This window comes from Cryptotermes secundus, unplaced genomic scaffold, assembly GCF_002891405.2.
Source record: "Cryptotermes secundus unplaced genomic scaffold, Csec_1.0 scaffold737, whole genome shotgun sequence".
NCBI classification, from domain to species: domain Eukaryota; kingdom Metazoa; phylum Arthropoda; class Insecta; order Blattodea; family Kalotermitidae; genus Cryptotermes; species Cryptotermes secundus.
In genome coordinates this window covers 491,602-513,960 of record NW_019727105.1, presented here as the reverse complement: position 1 = coordinate 513,960, position 22,359 = coordinate 491,602, and the positions used below count along the sequence as shown (strand labels likewise).

At 42.8% G+C, this 22,359-nt stretch overlaps 1 protein-coding gene across 8 annotated transcripts in view; it reads right to left on the bottom strand.

Annotated features, from left to right (window-relative positions):
- Positions 1-22,359, bottom strand: part of LOC111864481 (disco-interacting protein 2) — a 624,392-nt gene that overhangs the window by 128,084 nt on the left and 473,949 nt on the right. For all 8 annotated transcript variants that reach the window (XM_033751450.1, XM_023851752.2, XM_023851750.2 and 5 more), the window contains one exon: positions 8,447-8,521. In XM_033751450.1, the coding sequence (XP_033607341.1) occupies positions 8,447-8,521 (75 nt within the window). The remainder of the gene's footprint in view (positions 1-8,446; positions 8,522-22,359) is intronic.

Below are 22,359 nucleotides of genomic sequence, written 5' to 3'. Positions count from 1 at the left end.
TTTGATTTTCAAATACTTCAGTTCAAGTGCAAACTTTCATTTAGAAATAAACTTCAAATCAGCGGTAAGAACAGCTGTTTAACAGAGCCACGTAAATACGGAATAAAACTCCGACGTTTCGAGGACTGTTTCTATATTCATCATGACTGATGTGATGAATGACACAACTTTATCGTTAGATCATATGGTCCTACATACATGTGTTATATCATTTATAATATATATTAGCCTATACATGCTTTATATATATAATTCATCAAATCATCTACTGATGATAGTGACAAAGAGTCTCTGATGCGTCTTTCTTTCATTCCGTATTAACGCTGCATATCATCAGAGAAGACTTTATCGACCCAAGTCTCCATATTTAATAGGTAAGCAACTGATATGAGCAGGAAACATATGTCAGCAGTAAATATTGTGTCGATCTCTTAAGTCACAAACCACAGGAAGTCAAAATTCATAAATGTTAAATTTGTAATTTCAGGGTAGAACACGAGGCAGCAGGTTGCTGCGAAACTTCAGTACCTATCAGACAAATCAGAGACAATAGCCTTCATTTGTTAAGTCTGATTAGCAAATCAAAAGAGTAACATGACAGACTATATCGTTTTCATTGAGTCACTGAAACGGTTACATAATGCTCACTAATGTTTTTCCATTAAGAAACTGATTCATCAAGATCAAAATGTGTTCTCCGTAACTTAAAAGCAACGACACAGACAAATATTATACTTCATCAGCAATATTTATACATAAAACATAGGGAGACTAAATATTCTCATATAACGAAAGTTAACTACACTTTATACTGTTATATTTTAGCGTCCTGTTGCACTGATTCATGTCCATGATTTATTTTAACCGTCTTACAGTGCATACATTTATTCACCTTACTCTTCTCTCTTGCACTACATGTTTCAGCGCAAAAGTGCCATCTTCAGGTGCTTTTCGTTGTATAACACACGCAGTCACAGTAGCAAGACACAACACAAAGCACAATACACACATGAAAGTAGGAAGAATGCTCCGATAGAGGAAGATAGGTGTGACTCGCGTATTGAGATACGACATAAGGATGACAAATCCTGAACAGTTTTAATATTTTTAATATTTAAAATTTATCAATATATATGACGAGTATATATTTTAGTATAAAGACAACAGGGCATGCAATGAAGTGGTTTGACGTACAACAAAAAGCACCTGAAGATGGCACTTTTGTGCTGAAACATGTAGTGCAAGAGAGAAGAGTAAGGTGAATAAATGTATGCACTGTAAGACAGTTAAAATAAATCATAACTACACTTTACCTATCTCAGAGATTTGATCAACCTTTCTGAGAAAAAGGCAGGACTCGAGTTTGAATGAATAAAGGAATGAAACACAGATTCATATATCTCGTTAACACAGAACTGTTTAGGTAGCCATGCTTGGTATGACCTGGAGATAACATCAGCTGACACACAACGCCACTGAGGAAAGCAAAAGAACTCGGAAAAATTCAGAATTCTTCCTTCACTTTACAAACGTTTTCTGCGATACCATTCTATAATAGCTATGACATTCGTTTGTGGACCAATCCATCTTCAGCAGCCGATCAGTAATAGCCACAAGGCACAAGCAGCAGTGTCAGGCTTTTGGGAGAAACCATTAATGAGAATCTCGAAAGTTAATTAAGGCCGGCAGATAGACAAGTGTGCAATGTATAAAGCTGACTATCCTCTGCAAAGATACCATTACTTGCTGAAAATATTAATTATAATTTCGTTCTGCAGGTTGTCTGCGCCTATTTTTAATGAACGTACAGGAAAGCCAATTAATTTAATGGCTACAGCTGAAACTTGGACCAAGTAAGGCACACGCTTTTGGGACAGTTTCGAATGACTGGCTTGTCGTGACTGATGGCTTTCGCGATGTTCCTCAGCTTCCACACTTGAGCGAGGGCGGTTAAACTGTCTGCAAATTATGACGTCTCATTCATGAAATAGAACGGGGGAGGGGGCAAAAGTCCGTCCAGCATTTTCACACTGGCCGGAGCCAACGTACATTCGTTATATACTCGTAAGAATTAACGTGACCTCAAATTTGAGCTTAAATGTCTGCCTCACATTGTACAATTGTAAAATACATCCAAACACCTCTAGGATTATATTCATTACTACGTAATTTTCTTCTAGTGGGCTATTTTAGCCTCGGCATTAGTTGGAGGTGAGTGGTCAGCTTTATGCCCCGACCGCTTTACCCCCGAGGAAAGAGCCCCACGTACCCACTGGATAGGAGGTTGCATGAGCCCCAGAACCTGCCTGGACGACGTGGAGAGGACAAAAATCTTTCCCCAACAGAGACTCGAACTCTGACGCCTCGGCCGTCCAGCCCGTAGCTATTCGCTACAACTGCGTTAATTCTGTCACTAGCTGGACTACAAACTGACGAATTGGAAGGAAACGATATTGGTTTAAGAGAGGTACTACTCTGACATTTGTGGGAACGGAGGAAAACCATCAAAATGTAATGACAGCCGAGGTTCTAACCGAGAACTTGCCCTGGAGTGGTACCACTAAGGCAACCCGTTCAGCTTACTTGCGATGAATACTTTTTTTTAATTCGCTAATGGGGGGTGGAGTCCAACTGAGTCCACTCGGCACGGCGGCCACTGATTGGCCTACTGTACCTGCCCCGGGTGATTATGATGGAGAATTTGGTGGAATGAAGATTGGCAGGGGAAACCGAAGTACTCGGAGAACACCTGCCCCAGCGCCACTTTGCCCACCACAAATCCTACTTGACTAGACCCGGGATCGAACCCGGGCCGCCGTGGTGGGTAACCAGCGACTAACCGCTTGAGCTATGGCGCGGCCTCTACTTGCGATCAAACTTAATTTCTTTACGTGGTATTAAATTTAAGAGGATGTCATGTCATCCAGTTTGAATATTCTCAATTCAAAGCTACGCAAGAGTGCGTCGAAGTAATTAGCGTGCGTGTTCCAACGGTGTTAGGGACCGCAACGTGGCTCTTTCTCATTTATGAGAAATTCAGAGACCATCTTAATCAACCTGTGTCGCCTTCTTCGTGAACTGGTCTGCCACATAATTTAACACCACAAAAAGAAGGAAAACAAAAGTTGTAGTGTTAGAACCAAAGTCAATCGATAAAAGGAAATGACAAAGAATAAAAGAGCAGGGGAAAAAAACAGAAATCTTTCCACTGCGGTGTGTGGGGAGGGGGGCATGCAATGCGATGCAAGCTAGTAACTGCCAACTAGAATAAGGCAGTCCAGACAGCAGTATTTGCGCACCGACAATGATCCACGAACCACGGCTGATAAACATATGCATGCCATGGTGGGTATCCATCAAGTAATTTGTCAGTCTTGACACGATACAACCGACAAAAAACACGGGGCATTAGTCAACTGCTCGTCTGTCACTATCCTAGAACTCTGCTGTCATGCCAAGTGTAACCTTGAATGACTCTGAACAAATTAATTGTAGATAAAATAGCAGTTGTAATATAAAAACTATGTCTTCTGGATATATTCCGCCACCAACTGCCGTTCGGTTCTGTCCAGTCTCGGTTAATAAGATACTGTACCTTATCTGTGTAGAATGTTACGTTTTGATTAAATCAGGGTCTTGCTCCCCAAGCCCCACTTGTCTTCGTGAGGTTACAGCAAAGAAAGTTTCCAACTGAACACAACTCAGAAACCACCAATGTCTGTTTATAACGTAAGGTGTAACACCTGGAACATAATTTTCAACATTAAAGCATAGATCTGTCAGTATACTGACTCGCAACGGGCCGAACATCCATGGTTCGAATATCGGTAGAGGTAAGAGATTTTCTCTTTTCCAACGCTTCCACATCAGCTACACAGCCTCCTATTCAATGGGTACACAAGGCTCTTATATAAGGGGCCCGGGCATTAAATGGGACCATTCAATTCCATCTGGTGCCGACTTTATGATGTGTGGAACGGGAGCCACGGTTGGCGCTTAATTAAGCACAGGAATATCTTCCGACTTCTTTACTTCACATTTTGTTACCTGGAGCCTTTCGTACAAATTTCATATAGGATCTGATCTCAGAGAATATATATATATATATATATATACACACACACACTTATATACACACAAAAAGGAGCCGAGATAGCGCAGTCGGTATAGCGACTGGCTACGGGCTGGACGACTAAGGGGTCGGAGTTCGAGTCATGGTGGGGGCAAGAATTTTCACTTACCCATGTCGTCCAGACCGGCTCTGAGGTTCACCCAACCTCTCATCCAATGGGTAGCGGGAGCTCTTTCACCTAGGGGCAAAGCGGCCAGGGCGTGAAGCTGACCACTTACCTCCAACTAGTGGCGGGATCAAGAAAACGTGGATCTATATATTCATTCCACCATAGATCTTCATGGTGTAGTGCTTAATTAGTTAAGCACAGGGACAACTTTTTTTCCCTTGGCACTACAGCCCCAGTGGGCCTAGGCCTACCTCCATGAACTTCTCCGTTCACTTCGGTTTTTTCAGATCTTACACATTCGGTAGGACTCCTTGGGCGGGTGATCAGCTCGTCGCAAGGTCTCTACCTGTACACAAACACAGAAAAATGCACACACAAACTAAACATCCATGCCCTGGGTGGGATTCGAACCCACGATCCCGGTTTCCAAGCGAGCGAAGACAGTACATGCCTTAGAACGCTCGGCTACCGTGACCGGCACAGGGACGACTTTAGCTTTATATATATATATATATAGACGTGGTATATCCCCATAACAGACCGTGGAGGCCAGGTTTGTGAGATGTCGAGTCTGCAGCATTTTCTAGACAATCGGCTTACATATGACGGTGAGCTCAGCCTTACGCGCCTTACTCCCAGAAAGATTCCTGGTACTCATTTCTGTTAGAAGCTGAGTAGACGTCCACGGCAATTACATATACATATATACACTCGAGCCATCTTCCTTAAACAAAAGAAATATACTCGTAATTTAGGAAGTATTTATCGTCTTGAAATCAATACAAATATCTCTGTGTACGTTTACCATTAGTTTCATAGATTCAATGATTCCCTTTTAAGGTAAGGCAAAGTTGTCCCTAGTTAGTTAGTTAGTTAGTTAGTTAGTTAGAGAGGGCGGGTTTCCCCATGCACCGCGACCAGTTTGATCTATTGTGCTTCCCTCTATGATATTCTACCAGTCTCTTTACCCTACCGATAAATGGTGCGTACCATCAGTCCCGCCGAGCAAGCGAGTTCGGTCACTTGCTTAGCGGTGTCTATAATGCTTCCCCCATCTATCGGAGGCCTTAGAGGCTATTGTTGGGCGGGAAACGTCCTGGAATTTGGCTCAGTGACCCCCTTTGGGGATATGAGGTTCTTTTACGTACCGTAAAGTTACGACACGGGACACACAGCTAAAGTCCCTCCCGGAAGACCTGTTCCCTGAATTTTTCCGCCCTTAAAAATTCGACAACCTCCGCCGGGTATTTGAACCCGCGTACCACGAGTCATGAGGTGGGAACGTTACCTCTAAACTACGGAGGCCGCTAAGTTGTCCCTAAGTATGATGCCATGAAGACATATGGGGGAGTGGAGGTATAGCTCAAACATTCTTGACCTCGGCACTAAATGGTGATGAGTGGTCAGCTTCATGCCCCGGGCGCTTTACCCCCGGGGAAAATGCCTCCGGTACCCACTGGATAGGAGGTTGGGTTGACCCCAGAGCCGGTCTCGACGCCGCGGATTAGATAAGATCTCGCCTATATCAGTAATCAAACCCCGGCCGTGCAGCCCGTCACTATACCGTCGGAGCTATCCTGGGTGTCCCATTCCCTTTAGGATAGCATTTGATAATAAGCTCTGAATAAGTGCTCTGCTACACATTCGTAAAGATCCCGTTCTGGTCTAATCCTGGACTGAAACCGACAATCCTTATAATCTTACAATTAGAAGAAATAAATGAAGTTGACCCCGGTGATTCGTCACGAGTTCGAATAAATGGACACCAAAGCAGTGCCTGTGATGCAGAGCTCGAAATTTGGCAGATCATGCTCTTGTCCGCCGTACACAATCCGACCTGTGCCGTTTCTTAAAATACTAAATGCTTAATATATCAGGCTGGGACTTCTACAATAGCGGATTCCATTTACAAGTGTACACTGATTTAAGCAAACAGCTGCCTCGCTGGAAAAGCTCCCATGGTTCTAAAGCTCGTAAGCTGACCTTTCTTTCCCACGTAGAGTCAATATTAAAAATGTGGGGTGGGTGTCTGAGCAGGTATTTTTCTTTGCCGGAGACATGCTGGTAAAAAGACAATAAAAGTACAACAAGGAGTGTGCGGTCGAAACAATTCCTCCTCCAGGACTGCCGTCTTACCGTGGAGAGGTTTGTCCGCCCCAGTGTCCCGGAGGGCTATGATGGCGGGAGCGTAAGCTCCTGGTAGTGCCACCCCTGCCAGACAGGTCAAAGGATATGGACCAGACGAAGTGTCGTTTCTGGTCCTCCAGGATGGGGGTTAGGTGTAAGTTTTAACGATCCCACTCCAGAAAAAAATAAGTCTTACGAAACCGTGGAAGAGGCCAAGACCCACACAGGGTTATTGCGGAAGTAAAGAAGGTCGAAACAATTAAGTGTGCGTAAAATAAGAAGGACCGACAGTCGTGGAGTTCAAGGAGTGCACGAAATGTCAACCGACGAAACATGCGAGACAATTTTTTCATGGACCAGACATGCGGACGAAACATCCTGGAAGATTTACATAAAACGAAAATACTGACTTACTATAATTTAGTGCGTCCCGCTAAAGAGAGCGAAATCCTCCCAACGCGAGTCAGATGCACACAGTAAGTCAGACCCAGGAGCGAAGTGACGTGAACATACCGCGTATATGCAAAAACGGTGGGGGGGGGGACAGCATATACTGAAATGTGATTACAAAGACGCGTAAATGAGGTAACTCGCTCGTGCACACACCAACACAATCTCATTCCTCTACGGGTCTACGGACTTGCTCATTTATCGTTTAACTGGTGTGAAACAGCAGTACACGTGAAGTCGCTTGGTGGAATTTGAAATTTCCATAATAGTAAATCAGACAGTTCCTCTGATCCTTGCGCCTTGATGAGCGGATAAATCTTTCGGACGTTTTGGAAGCAATTCTACCTCCATCAAAACGATGGTATCTCCGAAAAAGTGGAAAGTTTCTCAAGCCGACACTGCCGTATCTGCCAATTTATCGCCTCAGAATGACTGTCTCTACGCGACCCTTCAGTTAGTGACGTCTGAAGGAGATCAGCCTATGGCGTTGTGTCACAGCTGATGGAGCGAGAATTAGACAGAGTCATCACACTTTTCATTAGGGCTGCACCGAAATCTCGGAGCTGAACCCGACGACTCCAATACCAGTTTATTTTTCTACGAAATGTCATAGCATTGTGCCTCTAGCGTTAATGTTTCGAACAGCGGTAAAAGACAAATACAAAACAACATACAGGTCTATTAAACCACTGCCCATATGTATGTATGTGTGAATGTATGAATGTACACATATATACGTGCGTATGTATGTGTGTATGTATGTGTGTATGTGTGCATGCGTGTATGTATGTATGTATGTGTGTGTGTGTGTATGTATGTGTGTATGTATGTGTGTGTGCATGTCTGAATGTATGAATGTACACATATATACGTGCGTATGTATGTGTGTATGTACGTATGTATGTGTGCATGCGTGTATGTATGTATGTATGTGTGTGTGTGTGTATGTATGTGTGTATGTATGTGTGTGTGCATGTCTGAATGTATGAATGTACACATATATACGTGCGTATGTATGTGTGTATGTATGCACACACACGACTGCATGAGTCCTCGTATGTATGGCTCATACAACAACCCAAGTTGAGTCCTATGAATCAAACTGTGTATTTTTGTATGTAACCGTTGTCAATGTATGTGTGTGTGTGTGTGTGTGTGTGTGTATGTACTAGTTTTGGGCGTGCGCTTTAAGTAACGCCTACCAACCCAATAGTAATGTATACGTATATTATTAAAACTGTAATGATCAAACACGATCACAATGAATCAAAACTTGTATGAAGTTGATGCCTGAACTGGGAGATCAACAAATTTAAGGCACAAGCTTTCTCAGGCATAACTGTTTAGAATTCAAAGATAGATTCAGGATTCTTTTAAATTGGAGATTTTCATTTACGTATGCAAAACTTAATCAACGAAGAACGAATATTTTGCCAATTCAATGAAACCAATGATCTTGATAGTTTCAAACTTTTCTTAGTTCTCTACAATCAGCGTGATTCAAGACATGAACAACAACGGAGCCAATGAATAAAATATATGTGAAAAAATATTGATATTCGATATTTACCATGTGGCGTTATGGAATGCAACATAAATAATATTTCAGAACAGATGGCTACTCATACCTTGCGCCTGTTTGGGGACGTAAGGGGCCAGGAGTCGCGTTCGCTTCTTCTCATAGCCCTTTTGGGTGATGTCACCTGCAAAACAAAACATAAATCCATTTAGTACATGGTCACTTGTTCTTATGTGATTTTTACATTACTTTCAGACCCTACAGGGAGAATTACGGCAGTTCTAGAACTCACCGATGAGTTTTGCAGCAGTTAATTGCTCCACAAGATTAATGCTCTTTCACAGAAATTGCAGAATTTTATGATTATTATTGCGTTTTACAGCAGTTTCGAATTCCATACGATTAAACTATTTACGGAACTTTCAGCAACCATAGTATAAAACTGTACAGAGATTTCAGACTTATCATGTAAGATAGTTTCACAGCAGTTTCGGACTACTCAAAACCTACCTTTTTCAGTTTTGCTTACTGATTTACTATGTAATACTTGCTGTGACTTTCGCAGCGGCTCCGGATTGCAGTTCCGAAGTATTCGAAACTTGTTTTACAGCAGTTTCAAGACTACGCAAGGTTGCTACGACTTGCAGCATTTTCAGACTACAGCAGGTTCACGTTTTGCGTTTCACACCAGTTTCAGGCAATTGCGAAGTATCCATTTCAATCTGTTTTTACAGCAACCTACTACTTACAAATAAAAATGGATGTCACCTCCATACAAACGTTTTCATTATTTCACATGTTTCGGCCCAGACAAGCCATCGTCAGGTGATTCGTGAGAAATACACAAATGACGAAATTCTATAAAACTACAATGTTAGTATATATTTGAAAATTTTTTACTCGTAGTTAAATTAGGTCGGGCCCGACCCTACTGCTTACTACCTGATCTACGTACATGATGGAAGGCTCGGAACAGGGAGCTCACGAGGATACTATTAGAGGGCCCAAAACAGTACACACCTCAGTCGATTAAATGCCAGTTATCATTCCACTAATGTTCCATACGCCGGTCACGGTAGCTGAGCGGTCTAAGGCGTGTACTGTCTTCGCTCGTTCGGAAGCAGGGATCGTGCGTTCGAATCCCACACAAGGCATAGATGTTTGGTGTGTGTGTATGCGTTTATTCTGTTTGTGTTGTCCTGTGTTTAGGCAGAGGCCTTGCGACGAGCTGATCACCCGTCCAAGGAGTCCTACCGTCTGTAAATTGATCAATGAAACTGAAAAATCAGCCCTATGCTCCTAAGTGGGAGCAAGAGGAGGAAAAAAGAATGTTCCATGCAAATGTATCATTATGAGCTAGAACAGTAGCATGACGAATGCTTCCTTCTCTTGTATACAGCGCTCGTCTATAAACAATTTACTTGTATCTACTATTAATAAACAGGAGACGGTGGACCATGCAGCAGATGGAAAGACCAGTTCTGGTTTGAACCTTGGAGTCTGAATAGTCCGGTAAGACTAATCCCTGTAGTAGCAGTGGATGATGATGACGACGGAATAACATTAAAATATTTTAAGGCCGCTACAGGCCATGGAAAGCACAAAGCAGTTTAGCAGATGCATCTGCACATATATCTACCACGCACTCTGGCCCTTACATAGCGGTTTACTACATGTCTATTTCAATGTTCCCAACAAAAAGGAACCTCGTGCATAGATTCACGCCAAGGCACGAAACATACGTGTAACTACATCCAGACAATCTTCTATGACGTCTACTCATACCGCTTATTCCCGATGCCTAAAAAATTCGATTTGTAGTCTTCTAGGAAGTATCAACCCAATTTCCTTCCTCAATAATGGGGAAAAGTAAAAGAGAGAAAAGTGACTGGGCTCGAGAGAGAGCATCCCCCCTTCAAGAATCTGCTACCGATTAATTGTTAACCAGTCGATATCACACAGGATGAGAGGAAAGGGATTTCTGGAAGTGACATCACTGATAAACTCGTGAAGTATCCGATGTAACTCTTCTTGCTCGTTATGGGACAAGCACTTACCTCATACCACAGACCATTCTAAAGAACCCACATTAAGTACCCTCGTGTAGCTGCGAAACATATTAATAACCCCACTACACTTCATCCATAAAAACCTCCTGCACATAACAAGACAATTTTTTAGAAAAACTAAACATAATAATAATAATAATAAAACTTGCATACTTATAGATGTATCAGTACCATCGGATAGGAATGTAGTACAAAAACAAGCAGAGAAGTAATTAAAATATAAAAATTTAAGCATCGAAATTCAGCGAATGTGGAACATGAAATGTTTTGTGATACCAGTAATTATTGGAGCCACGGGTACAGTCACGAGAGGGTTGAGAAAATATTTGGAATTAATTCCTGGTAAGCACTCCATAGATTCACTGCAAAAAACAGCTATCCTGGGAACATCACACATACTACGGAAAGTGCTACAGTGCGAAGCTTGAAGCCTGAGTGGTGAGGTGCATCACTGGTTCAAGAAAAGTAATCCCAGGAAATAAACCTGTGACAAGAGATGATGATGATGATGATAATAATAATAATAATAATAATAATAATAATTTCGGACAAGGTTTACTACTAATGTTCTCCAAGTATTTTAGTGTATTTAAACATCGTATTCTTACGTAAAAATTTTTTACATGACAAGGCAAAGAATCCATTGCATCATGCAAGTTAGTCATGAGCGCGGATACATTCTGTTGTTCATAAACGCCTGATGATGGTCAGCATAATAAACTACTCAGACTGACTGACAATTTCATTCTATCAGCTATTTACTGAAACATAAAGTTGCTGTGATGGACGGACATATTTACATATCAGTGACATACAAAACAGGATGCAAAGCATGTTTACAGGAGCCCGCATCTGGTATGGGGAAATGTTCGGGTGAGGGGTTCTTAGCCCCCTCTAAACACCATGCTGGAAGACCATCCACTGTCCATTCATAATACTAGCAGCTACCCTCCATCCGCAACCTAAGGACGCTCAGTGCCGCTGATGACAAGAAACCACTTCACAAGACTAATCGTGACAGGGATTAGGAGACATTTTTCGCTATATTATACGTTCACTTCGACATTCTGGCATGACATTTAGAAATAACTTACCGAAATGGGAGAATGTGTATGATCCCATTCAACATAAATCCGCCTCTCACGACACGGCTAATCTTCCTAACAAACCGGAATGGCGCGTGGGATGTCCCTGCTTCCATTCGTGCAGCGAATGGGTCTCTCCGATATTCTCTTCAGCTTAAAGTGGCAAACCTTGATATTAAGAAAAGAAATTTTACGAGGTTTCATTGTTGGAGATTTTCTGTTCATAAAACCCAGGTGGCGGCCTCTGTTGGGAGAACCTCTGACGTCACAAAGAGAAGTGGCAAGGGGGAGAGAGGTCGCAATTCGATTCATTTTGCCTTGCAGTAACGCCCTCAGTGATTTTACAAAAATAATTCCTTTATGCATATCACGGCCGACAGGAGACAGAGGCTGTGAGGACGTAACGTAGGCCCATATGGACATCTGACTGTACGAACCAGTGGCTGATCATGAATTAAAACTTAGAAAAACGTGCCATCCATGTATGTGGTAATGCGTTCCAGGGTTTGATACTAATCCCAAACCTGGATATATACACTGAAAGGTAACAAGCTATTTCGTGCACTTTATCAGCACCTCATTCAGTGGTACAAAGTCTATCTACCGACAGTCGCCAAGCAAGCAGAGAAATTCTCCGCCTTTTATGGAACCCTAGAGTTCATTACCGTGTTCATAAGAGCCTCTTCAGATAACAGGCCTAATGAAATAGCATACATAAATAATCCAGCAAGTTCATGCAGCGGTAACGCTTGTGACACGCTGACAGTATCCGATTTCAATCCAGGCCTTGGTTCCTTCCATCTCCAATACATTCTCGTGCGTTTCCTCATTCACTCCAGGAAAACGGCTGCACGGTACCCTTAAGAGGCGTTTCTCAATCACAGTGTCGCAACATTTTTAATCCCAAAGCGTTTTAAGCACAAGAGCTCACAAAGTAATAGTAACAAGTATCTGTTTATCGCAGGGGGCACGTGGTAGCGTAGTTGGGTGAGGCACTACGCTACAAACCGGATGTTTGCGGGTTCCATTCCCTATGACATCACTGGGTTTTTCAATTTACCTAATACTTCCAGCCGCATAATGACCCTGGGGTCGACTGAGTCTCTAACATAAATGAGTACAAGGAATTTTCCTGAGGGTAAAGGGCGGCCGGCGCATAAGGCTGACAACCTTACTGCCATTTGTGAGCTGACTAGAAAATGTTGGAGCCTCAACGTTTCACAGCCCTATGGGCCTCCATGGCCTGTTACAGGGATAGCTTTGCCTCTTCCATCTGCTTATCACTTCAGAATGTCATCATCTTGGTTGTGACATTGTACAGTACTGTAAGTTGATATTAATGTTCCCCACGAAGTCGACCCTGAATGTGGAGATGGCACATTCCTCCGAAAGGTTTGTATCCAGCCCCTACGGTACTACGCGGTGTCACAACCTAAATACTCACCGCCGTGAGAACCTTAAAAATTACACTGTTTAGTTGTACGATGGGGTACCCAAAAGAAACCGAACTAATTTTTTTTTTTGGGCAGAGCTTTTGTAGTACCGCGTTTTGCCGCTATGAGCGCATAGATCTAACATTCCTGAGTCGATAAGCTGACTACCGTTGCTTCAGAAGGTAAGGACTAGTTTCGGCAGAGTTTATGGTGACAACTGTTTTGTGTGATCGTCGTTTTTGCAATGGCTGATTTTCGTGAACAGCGTGCGGCGGTGAAATTCTGCTTTTTGCTCGGGAAAAGTGGAACAGAAACTCTTGAAATGTTAAAAACGGCGTACAAGGACGATGCTATGGGGAAAACTCAAGTGTTTGAGTGATTTTCCCGTTTCAAAAATGGTGAAATGTCAATTGATGACAAACCTCATTCTGGTCGTCCTTCCACGGCCCGAACACATGAAAATGTTGAAAAAATTCCTGAAATCATCAAGGAAGATCGACGACGGACCATTGAAGAAATTGTGGAGCTGTCGGGAGTGACTTGGAGCTCAGCGGCCAGATTTGTGGCAGTCGGGTGACTGGTTTTTCCAACATGACAATGCCCCTGCTCACACAGCCCTGTCTGTACGACAATTCTTGACCAAAAATGGTATGACCCCTGTCCCTCACCCTCCATACTCACCCGACCTTGCCCCGTGCGACTTTTTTTTGTTTCCTCGAATGAAAAGAGACATGAACGGAAAAAACGACGGAGGCGCTGTCAAGCATCTCAAAAGATGAATTCAGACAATGTTTTGAAAAATGGAATAAAAGACTAGACAAGTGTATTAGTGTAAGTGGAGAGTACTTTGAAGGGGATTGAAGGTTTGTGCTTAAAATTTGAATAAATAATTTTAAAAAAATAAGTTCGGTTTCTTTTGGGTACCCCCTCGTACTTGACATCTCATCGCTCAGCGCTGCTGTTTAAAGCGTAAGACTGTTGCTGATGCCAGCTCATCACGCGTGTTAGCAAACCCCGGGGAGCGCCTGTTAAAATCGCTCCGTCAGTCTGCCGTTTGTACACGTGAAACAATTCCAGAAACGCTGACAAGACGCTTGACATGACGAAGTTTCAATTTAATTTATTACATTCCATGAAGGCCTACAAGTGTTTCTGTGCGTAACTCGAGTACAACTCGTTAAATATTTATCAGAGAGAAAAATGTCCCAAAAAAGTTACAGAAAAAATGAAGACCATAATCCTATTTTATCCTAAATACATTCTTCCATAAGGCTTAAGAGTATTAATGACTTGTTATTTTTATTCGTGGGCCTACGTTTCGTAACTTGTAGCCTGTACCAATAATCAACAATGGCCTTCTGAACACATACGAAGGTTGTCGAACAATCAACTACTGTTCACCGAACACACGCCAAGATTACCAGAGTATGTTATTATGGGTAACAACTAACGAAGCTCCCCCTGTATCTCTCACGAAGATACATCGATGTATTTAAAATGTTCAAAACGCAAAGACAGATCGATATAGGCCTTGTAATACCATGCGATAATCTTACCTTTCTTTATTAGTAAAACGAGAAAAATATCTCAAAAGTATGCACAGATGATTCGTATGTAATATAGTGTTCATGATGTGACCTATAAGCATAGACACACATGCTGCAACTCTAGGATTACAAAGGCGCCTGAAGTCGAATGGGTGATCTGATTATAACAGTTACATTCATCCATCACAGTACTGCCGCGCAGCAAATCAAAATGTCCTTGGCTAGGGTGAAGACTGGTACATGAACAGTACAGTTCTAAATAACCCGAGAGTTATTTAATATTCATCACCAATTTACTACTTGCCTGAACACTACATGGGATGTTCACAGCTTACGAGCTGCCGGGGCTGCGGTGTACAGCACAGTCTCGAAACCGAAAGCAAGTGAACGTGATTTATTAAGGTAGCTTCAGCATATAAACTTGCGAGATGTTACTCCATTCTTTGGTTAATTAGTACCGCGATGTTTATCATATATTCTTCTAGTTAAGTGATGACTTATTAAAGAAGTGACAGGAGGTGGTGGTTGCCTGTTTATACTACAACTGCAATATTGGCGAAAGTGTTATGCAGGATGGCATATTTGAAGACCGATCTTAAATACAGAATACCCCACTCAATCATAGGAAATACGGTTTAAATTGACGTTATAATGCGGACATAAAATGTAATCCTTTTTTCCGAAGATGAGGGGTGTCTGAAAACAGGCCTATTTTGACACTGAATAAACAAACAAACAAACAAACAAATAAACAAACTCGGTGGGTTTTAGTCCGCAAGAGAACTATACCGACCGAGAGATCGCAGTTTGTCGGCAAAGTTAGTGCCAGCTTTTGTGGATAGAGGATATCACGTGGTCAGCGCAATGAATCCCCACGGCCGTTAATTTCAGTTTTCTAGACGGGAGCCGCTACTTTTCCATTCAAGTAGCTCCTCAATTATCCTCACGAGGCTGAGTGGACCCCGTTCCAAACCCACTACTTGTCAGAAAATCTAGTAGCGTCGGGACTCGAACCCGGGACCTCTGGATCTGTAGCCGGGAACTCTGATCACTAGACCACAGAGGCGGTCATTTAGACACTGAATATAAACACTAAATTAAATTAATCAGATGTAGAAGTTACCCTGTTCTCGCCCCCTTTCTTTTAATGGACAGTGAAAAATTTAACTGGACCTTTCCCTGCCCTCTGTGTCAACGACCGTTTTCAATAACGCCGATTGAGCATGAGTGCTTTTAACTTCTCAATGTCTTAAGAAAATATGGAAAAGTAGCTTCAGTAACAAATAGGCTTCAATAAATACGTACATGTTTTTAAAGTTACCATTTTTGTACATACTGTAAGATCTAGTTTATATTTGAAGTGAATTTTAGTGTCGTGTAAAATGATCATATATATTTCTTCTTGAAATCTGATTTAATCTCTTCATCGCTTAGTAAGACACTTGTCTATAACGACCTAACTTCTCTGATCCCTTGAATGACGTTAAAACCGAGTATGACTGTATTACATTTTTGTAAAATATTTCTAGACATTATCCACCGTCCTGTCTTTATATAAAAACACTAACCTGTTTCTGTTTCAAAACAAAATTTCGGAGACTGGAGTATGTCTCCGTCTTCAGGTAAAACCTACTCAATTGGGCCCAATCGACAGACTAATCCCTACATCTGGACACCTGTACGAGCACCAAGGCGTGGTATACAAACCAAGCACAGCACAAACCACGTGCGAGAGCTAAGAAAACATTGCATTATCAACAACTCTATACGTATGAGGCCTTGAACCAGAGAGCTATCAACTCCATCGATTGGGCCCAGCTGAGTAGGGGAGACAGAATCGTCACCGAAACGCTGTGTTTTGAAACACAAACAAGACGGTGTTTTAGATGAAGACAGGACGATGGACAATGTCCAGAAACATAATATTTGTGAATCAGGATACTCGGTGAGTCTCGGCCAAGATCCGGGAGGAGCACCTCTGCTCGAACCAACCTGCTTCGTCATCTGTAAGGCAGGGAAGACCTACGAAGTTCACAGACGCGATGGAGAGACAGAGTGAAGTTAGGTTTCCGCCTGTGGAACAGGTTTATTTTCTTTTTCTTTATTGTTAGTGGGGTGGGACCAAGTCCCTTGTACTGCGGCCACTTCTGGCCTATTGTACCAGCCGCAGATGATAGGTGAGGGTGACTGTGGAGCAATTTGTGGGATGAAGATTGGCACGGGAAACCGAAGTACTCGGAGAAACCCTGCCCCAGCGCCACTTTGTCCACCACAAATCCCACTTGACCAGACCCGGGATCGAACCCGGGGCGCCGCGATGGGAAGCCAGGAAGTAACCGCTTGAGCTATGGCGCGGCCATGTGGAACAGGTTACTAAAGGAGGGACAAAACTGTAAATGGTTGAGTCACTTCACGGCAGTCACAACTACACTACGCAACGTCAAATGGTAGGATGATACGTGAATGATGAATTCGGAAGAATCTGCAAGAAGTGATCTTGGCCTGATTAAATTATTATCCCAGTATATGTCAGAACTGAACGGAGTTCATGGAGGTGGGCCTAGGCCCACTGGGGCTGTAGCGTCAAGGGAAAAAGAATGTCAGAATGGACTGAGAAAACCACCAACGACCTGAATCAGAATTGTCAGTGTTCCGCTTGAGATTCGAATCGAATACCTCCAAAACAAGAGTCCAGAATGATACTGTTACGGTAATCCGCACGGTAATTTAATTATTAAAGTTCATGAAGCTTGCACTCGCATACAAAGTCACCGAAATTAACACTGCTCACTAATAACCTTGAAGTTTGTAATATAGGGCGCCGAATTAATATTCGCACGTTTCTCTTTAAATCGAGGCGAATTGTACGTTCAACATTAATTTAAAATGGTCACATTTCATCGGATTGCCTTAATTGAAATTTCATTGATACTGGTTCTTATTTACGTGACTTCTACACTGTTTTACACGTGACAAATGAAACATTGAACAGAAAACGTTTTGTTGCCTTTCATAGCCATGCTTTTATGAAATCTTGCAAATCTACAGTCAAGAAGAACAGGCTAAGGAGCCCGTATTGATGGTTATGATGATGATGCAGTATTTTTACCGTTTCGTGCCAGTCAAGATTTATTGAATTGATATAAATTGCTGTCAATAATTCGGTATATATTACTGACACGTACGCCTACACTTCTCTCCCATTACAGACAACAATACGCAGCCCACACGGCACCTTATAACGACCCTTCGGCCACATCAACAGGCAGCTATTCCTCGCATCGCGAGACCCAGCGCCATGGAGCAGACGGAATCTCCGGTCGATACACGGCAGGCGCGCCGTCCACTCGCGATAAAACGCTGACCCCACGTTTCCCCTATGTGGTTACCCAGTATTAACAAATAAATAAGCTCTGTCGCAATATGTACGTAAGCCCTATCATATTCTGTGCTAGCTGCCATAAACATTGCTAATAACAGGCAGGAATGTTCGCACACCGTTGGTTATGCCCATTTTGCTTTGCTTTTAAAGGAACAGAACACCATTATTGACAGACCGCTTGCCTTAGCTTTGGTTCTCTTGACACCATGTGGTATATTATTATACTGGCGCATCCTGTTGCACTGTGTTCCCACTACTTACAGTCTTTATGCAACTTCGTCCATATGTCACATTTATTCGTCTCTTTAATATATACCATTACATGTTTCAGCCCAACGGGCTATCATCAGGTGTATAACACGCTGGGCTGAAGGAAACAGCTGTTCTGATTTTAATTTTTTATGTTAATGCTACAGCAGAAAGCAGGTTCCTTCAACCCAGCATCTTACACATCTGATGATAGCCAGATAGGCCGAAACATGTACTGGTATACATTAAAGAGAAGAAGTGTGAGCATAATATGCGGACGAAGCTGCACAAAGAGAGCAAGAAGTGGGAACACAAAGTTAGACCGTGTGGTGGTATTACGTTCCCTGTAGATAAATTTACATCGTTTGTTTTGCGATACTTCACTTCGCCCAGTCTGCTTACAGTCTCGATTAGCATGAAAGTTACGAAAATCAGATAACAAGATTTATATTTTTTTTTTCATAACGGGTTCCAGGACTATTGCCTTCCGCCGCCTCCCAATTAGATGAAAAACTGTAGATCTGAGCAGAACGCTTAACGTGCCAGAGACTCTGCTGACTTGACTCCTAGGGAGACTAAGCGAATCAGATCGCAACTGTCACATTACAGGAGACGCGGAAACTCTGCCCCCTAGCGATGTTCCCGTTGTGTTACCTGTTGCTGATGAGTTGCTCATTGCGAATCCAGCGAGGTAACACTACACAATGACAAGACAAATTGTATTTCACGAGACTGATACTCAAGCTGGTGGGTTACGAAACTTTTACTGTTCTTTACATCGTAGGCACGACGGTAAAATACCTCTCAATGGTCTCTACTCTGAAGCACAGTTCCACTGTTTTCTGGAACTGTACTTAACTTCCATTCCTGATTAGTTTATTCTGGCTGCAGAGTCTTGGCTGTGCCTGAAATTCGGTCGAGTTCATTCCCACAAATTTATTAAACAGAAGTCTCACTCCGTCTGACATTCTTCTTCTTCTTCTTCTTCTTCTTCTTCTTCTTCTTATTATTATTATTATTATTATTGTAGGGGTGGGTTTCCCCATGCACCGCGACCAGTGGTCTATTGTACGTCCCCCTGTGATAATCTACCAGTCTCTATACCCTACTGATACTGGTGCGTACCATCAGTCCCGAGTCAGCCAGCGAGTTCGGCCTCTACTGGCTCAGCGGTATCTAGATGCTTCCCCCATCTACCAGAGGCGTTAGAGACTATTGTTGGGCGGGAAATGTCCTTAATAATTTGGCTCAGAGGCCTCCTTGAGGCATGAGGTTCTTTTACGTGCCGTAAAGCTACGACACGGGACCCACGGCTGAAAGTCCCTCCCGGAGGACTTGTTCCCTGAAATTTTCGGCCCTTCAAAATTCCACGGCCTCCGCCGGGTTTGAACCCGCGTACCTTGAGTCATGAGGTGGGAACGTTACCCCTAGACTATGGAGGCCGCTACTGCGTCTGACATACTTTGTTATATTCCAAATTTAAGCAGCTGAAATACAAGCAGCACAGACCTTCTTGAGACCGATACTGTCGTCTACAGAAGCTAAGGTTCATTACCACGTTCAAAACAGACAACTTCCGGATCCTACCTTCCAGCACTCACTTCCACTCAATCACAGTCTCTTTCCTTAAGAGTCGTTTTGCTCCTATCCTCCCACTGACGCCCTGTATCCAACATGGTATCTTCCTTATGCATTTCTCATCGCTCCCGTGAGTTCAACATGTCCCTCCATCTCATCTTTCTTGATCTCGTCGGCCTAGCGTAAATACAAATTATAAAGATCCTCACTTCCAATTTTCTCCTATATCATATTACTCTTCTCCCTTAGGACCACACATTCTCCTTAGCAATTTGTTTCGAAACATCCTGAATCTATGCCCTTACCTTATAGCGCAAGTCCAAGTTTCACATCCGCATAAAACAACAGGAAAAACTACAGCTTTGCATATTAATTTTATACGTTACCTAAAGCTCCCACGTATTGTTTCCAGTTAAGTTAAAGTTCTTTCAGTGACTCTCCGAACATTTCTGACGACAGCAGGCATCAGAAATTTCCGACATTAGGGGAATGTAACAAAGTAAGGCACGTTGAAGGAGGCCGCGCCATAGCTCAAGTGGTTAGTCGCTGGCTTCCCAACGCGGCGGCCGGGGTTCGATCCCGGGTCTGGTCAAGTGGGATTTGTGGTGGACAAAGTGGCGCTGGGGCAGGTTTTCTCTGAGTACTTCGGTTTCCCCTGCCAATCTTCATTCCACCAACTGCTCCACAATCACACTCACCTATCATCTGGGGCTGGTACAATAGGCCAGAAGTTGCCACAGTACAAGTGATTTAGTCCCACCCCACTAGCAAAAAAAAAAAAAGGCACGATGAATTGTGTATACTAAAACAAAAGTTGAATATGTGCTCTATTTTGAAGCAAGCTTATCTTCCAAAAGCACTATCTTAAATTCTGAATGATCTTTAGCATTGACGTTCTTCTATAATGTAACAATGTTATATCCAATCGAGCTTCTAGCATCGCAAATTTCAAAACTATGACGAAAGGTAATCATAGTACATATTATCTTAAAAATTAATCATAACAAAAAGCTTCAAATAAAAGTCAAAGTTTATAGATCTGTACATTGCACACTGGGCCTTCACACCCCCAACAATTTTTTTTCCTTGGCACTACAGCCCCAGTGGGCCTAGGCCTACCTCCATGAACTTCTCCGTTCACTTCGGTTTTTCTAGATCTTACACATTCGGTAGGACTCCTTCGGCGGGTGATCAGCTCGTCGCAAGGCCTCTACCTGTACACAAACACAGAAAAACGCACACACACAAACTAAACATCCATGCTCTGAGTGGGATTCGAACCCACGATCCCAGTTTCCAAGCGAGCGAAGAGAGTACATGCCTTAGACCGCTCGGCTACCGTAACCGGCACCCCCAATATTATGAGCCACAATTCATCATTAAAACGACAGATCTAAGCTTTATATAACGCACGGTTCATACTACACTTATACGAACCGAAATACATCGAAATCAGACGAGCAGCGCACTTCGTGTTTTGAGGTGAAACATAAGTACGTACAGACAGACACAGCCTCATCTTGCACGACTTCATTTCATGCATACTGTGTAAAGAAAACACAAAGAAACTAGTACCGACTATCGAGCACAATCAAATTTCATATAGTCACCATGAAAAGTAAAGTTGTCCTTGTGCTTATTTAATTAAGTAAGCACTATGCCATGAAGACATATGGGGGAGTAGAGGTATAGCTCCACCATTCTTGACCTCGGAACTAGATGGATGTGAGTGGTCAGGTTCAAGCCCTGGTCACTTTAGCCCCAGGGAAAGCCAGTGGATAGGAGGCTGGGTGGGCCCAAAACCGGTCTGGACGTTGTGGAGAAGAAACAAATTTGGCCCCTACCGGAATCGCCCCCCCTGATTCCATTTAATTAAGAAACATATGTACCTGTGACATACGTCGTGTTTCCTTAATCCTTCGCACGAGGCTAAACTAGATGGACTCAAGAGATAGCAAACTTGCATTGGGACGTGGAAATACGTATCAGTAATGCGAATGTGTTGCTGTAAGCTCCCGGACAAAGAAACTCGTTAATAGACATACGTCGGGCGGCATGTAGTCTAACACATGCCGTACTTGGCACCGATCCCAGAACAAACTGGACCTCCCAAGATCACAAGGACTGGGAACGTATCCGAAACAGCGTTAAATGGCGTTTTTTTTTCTTTCAGTTCGTTAAAATTACAGAACACTTATAGTAAGCAAAATCAGAACTAGGATCTATGGAACCCCGAAGAACTATTTAACTTCCAGTACAGGCATAACGAAATGTCACGTCGTTATCTTCATTCGTACGCTTTGCATCCCGTTATGTATGTCACTACTGCGTCCGTCCATCCATTCCCAGGAACAGTCAGAGAGAACACCACATCAGCAGAAGCAATTAAACTGCACCTCAACGAGAAACCAGGAAACAGCGCCATAAACAGAACTCCAACACGCAAAAGCTTGCTAATATAGAACAACAAACAAGAACACGGCCATCGAGTCTACCACAGAACGTCAGAAAGCACAAACCACAAAAACAAAACGGCACGGGGCCATCGCAACCAACAACGTATACTCACATAACATCAAACGCTTAAACAGCCACGTCTCCATATATACATGCACCATTCCTCCTACTCGTTTCCACCTCAAAACCCTATATATAATAAGATAATTTTTAGAAAAATAA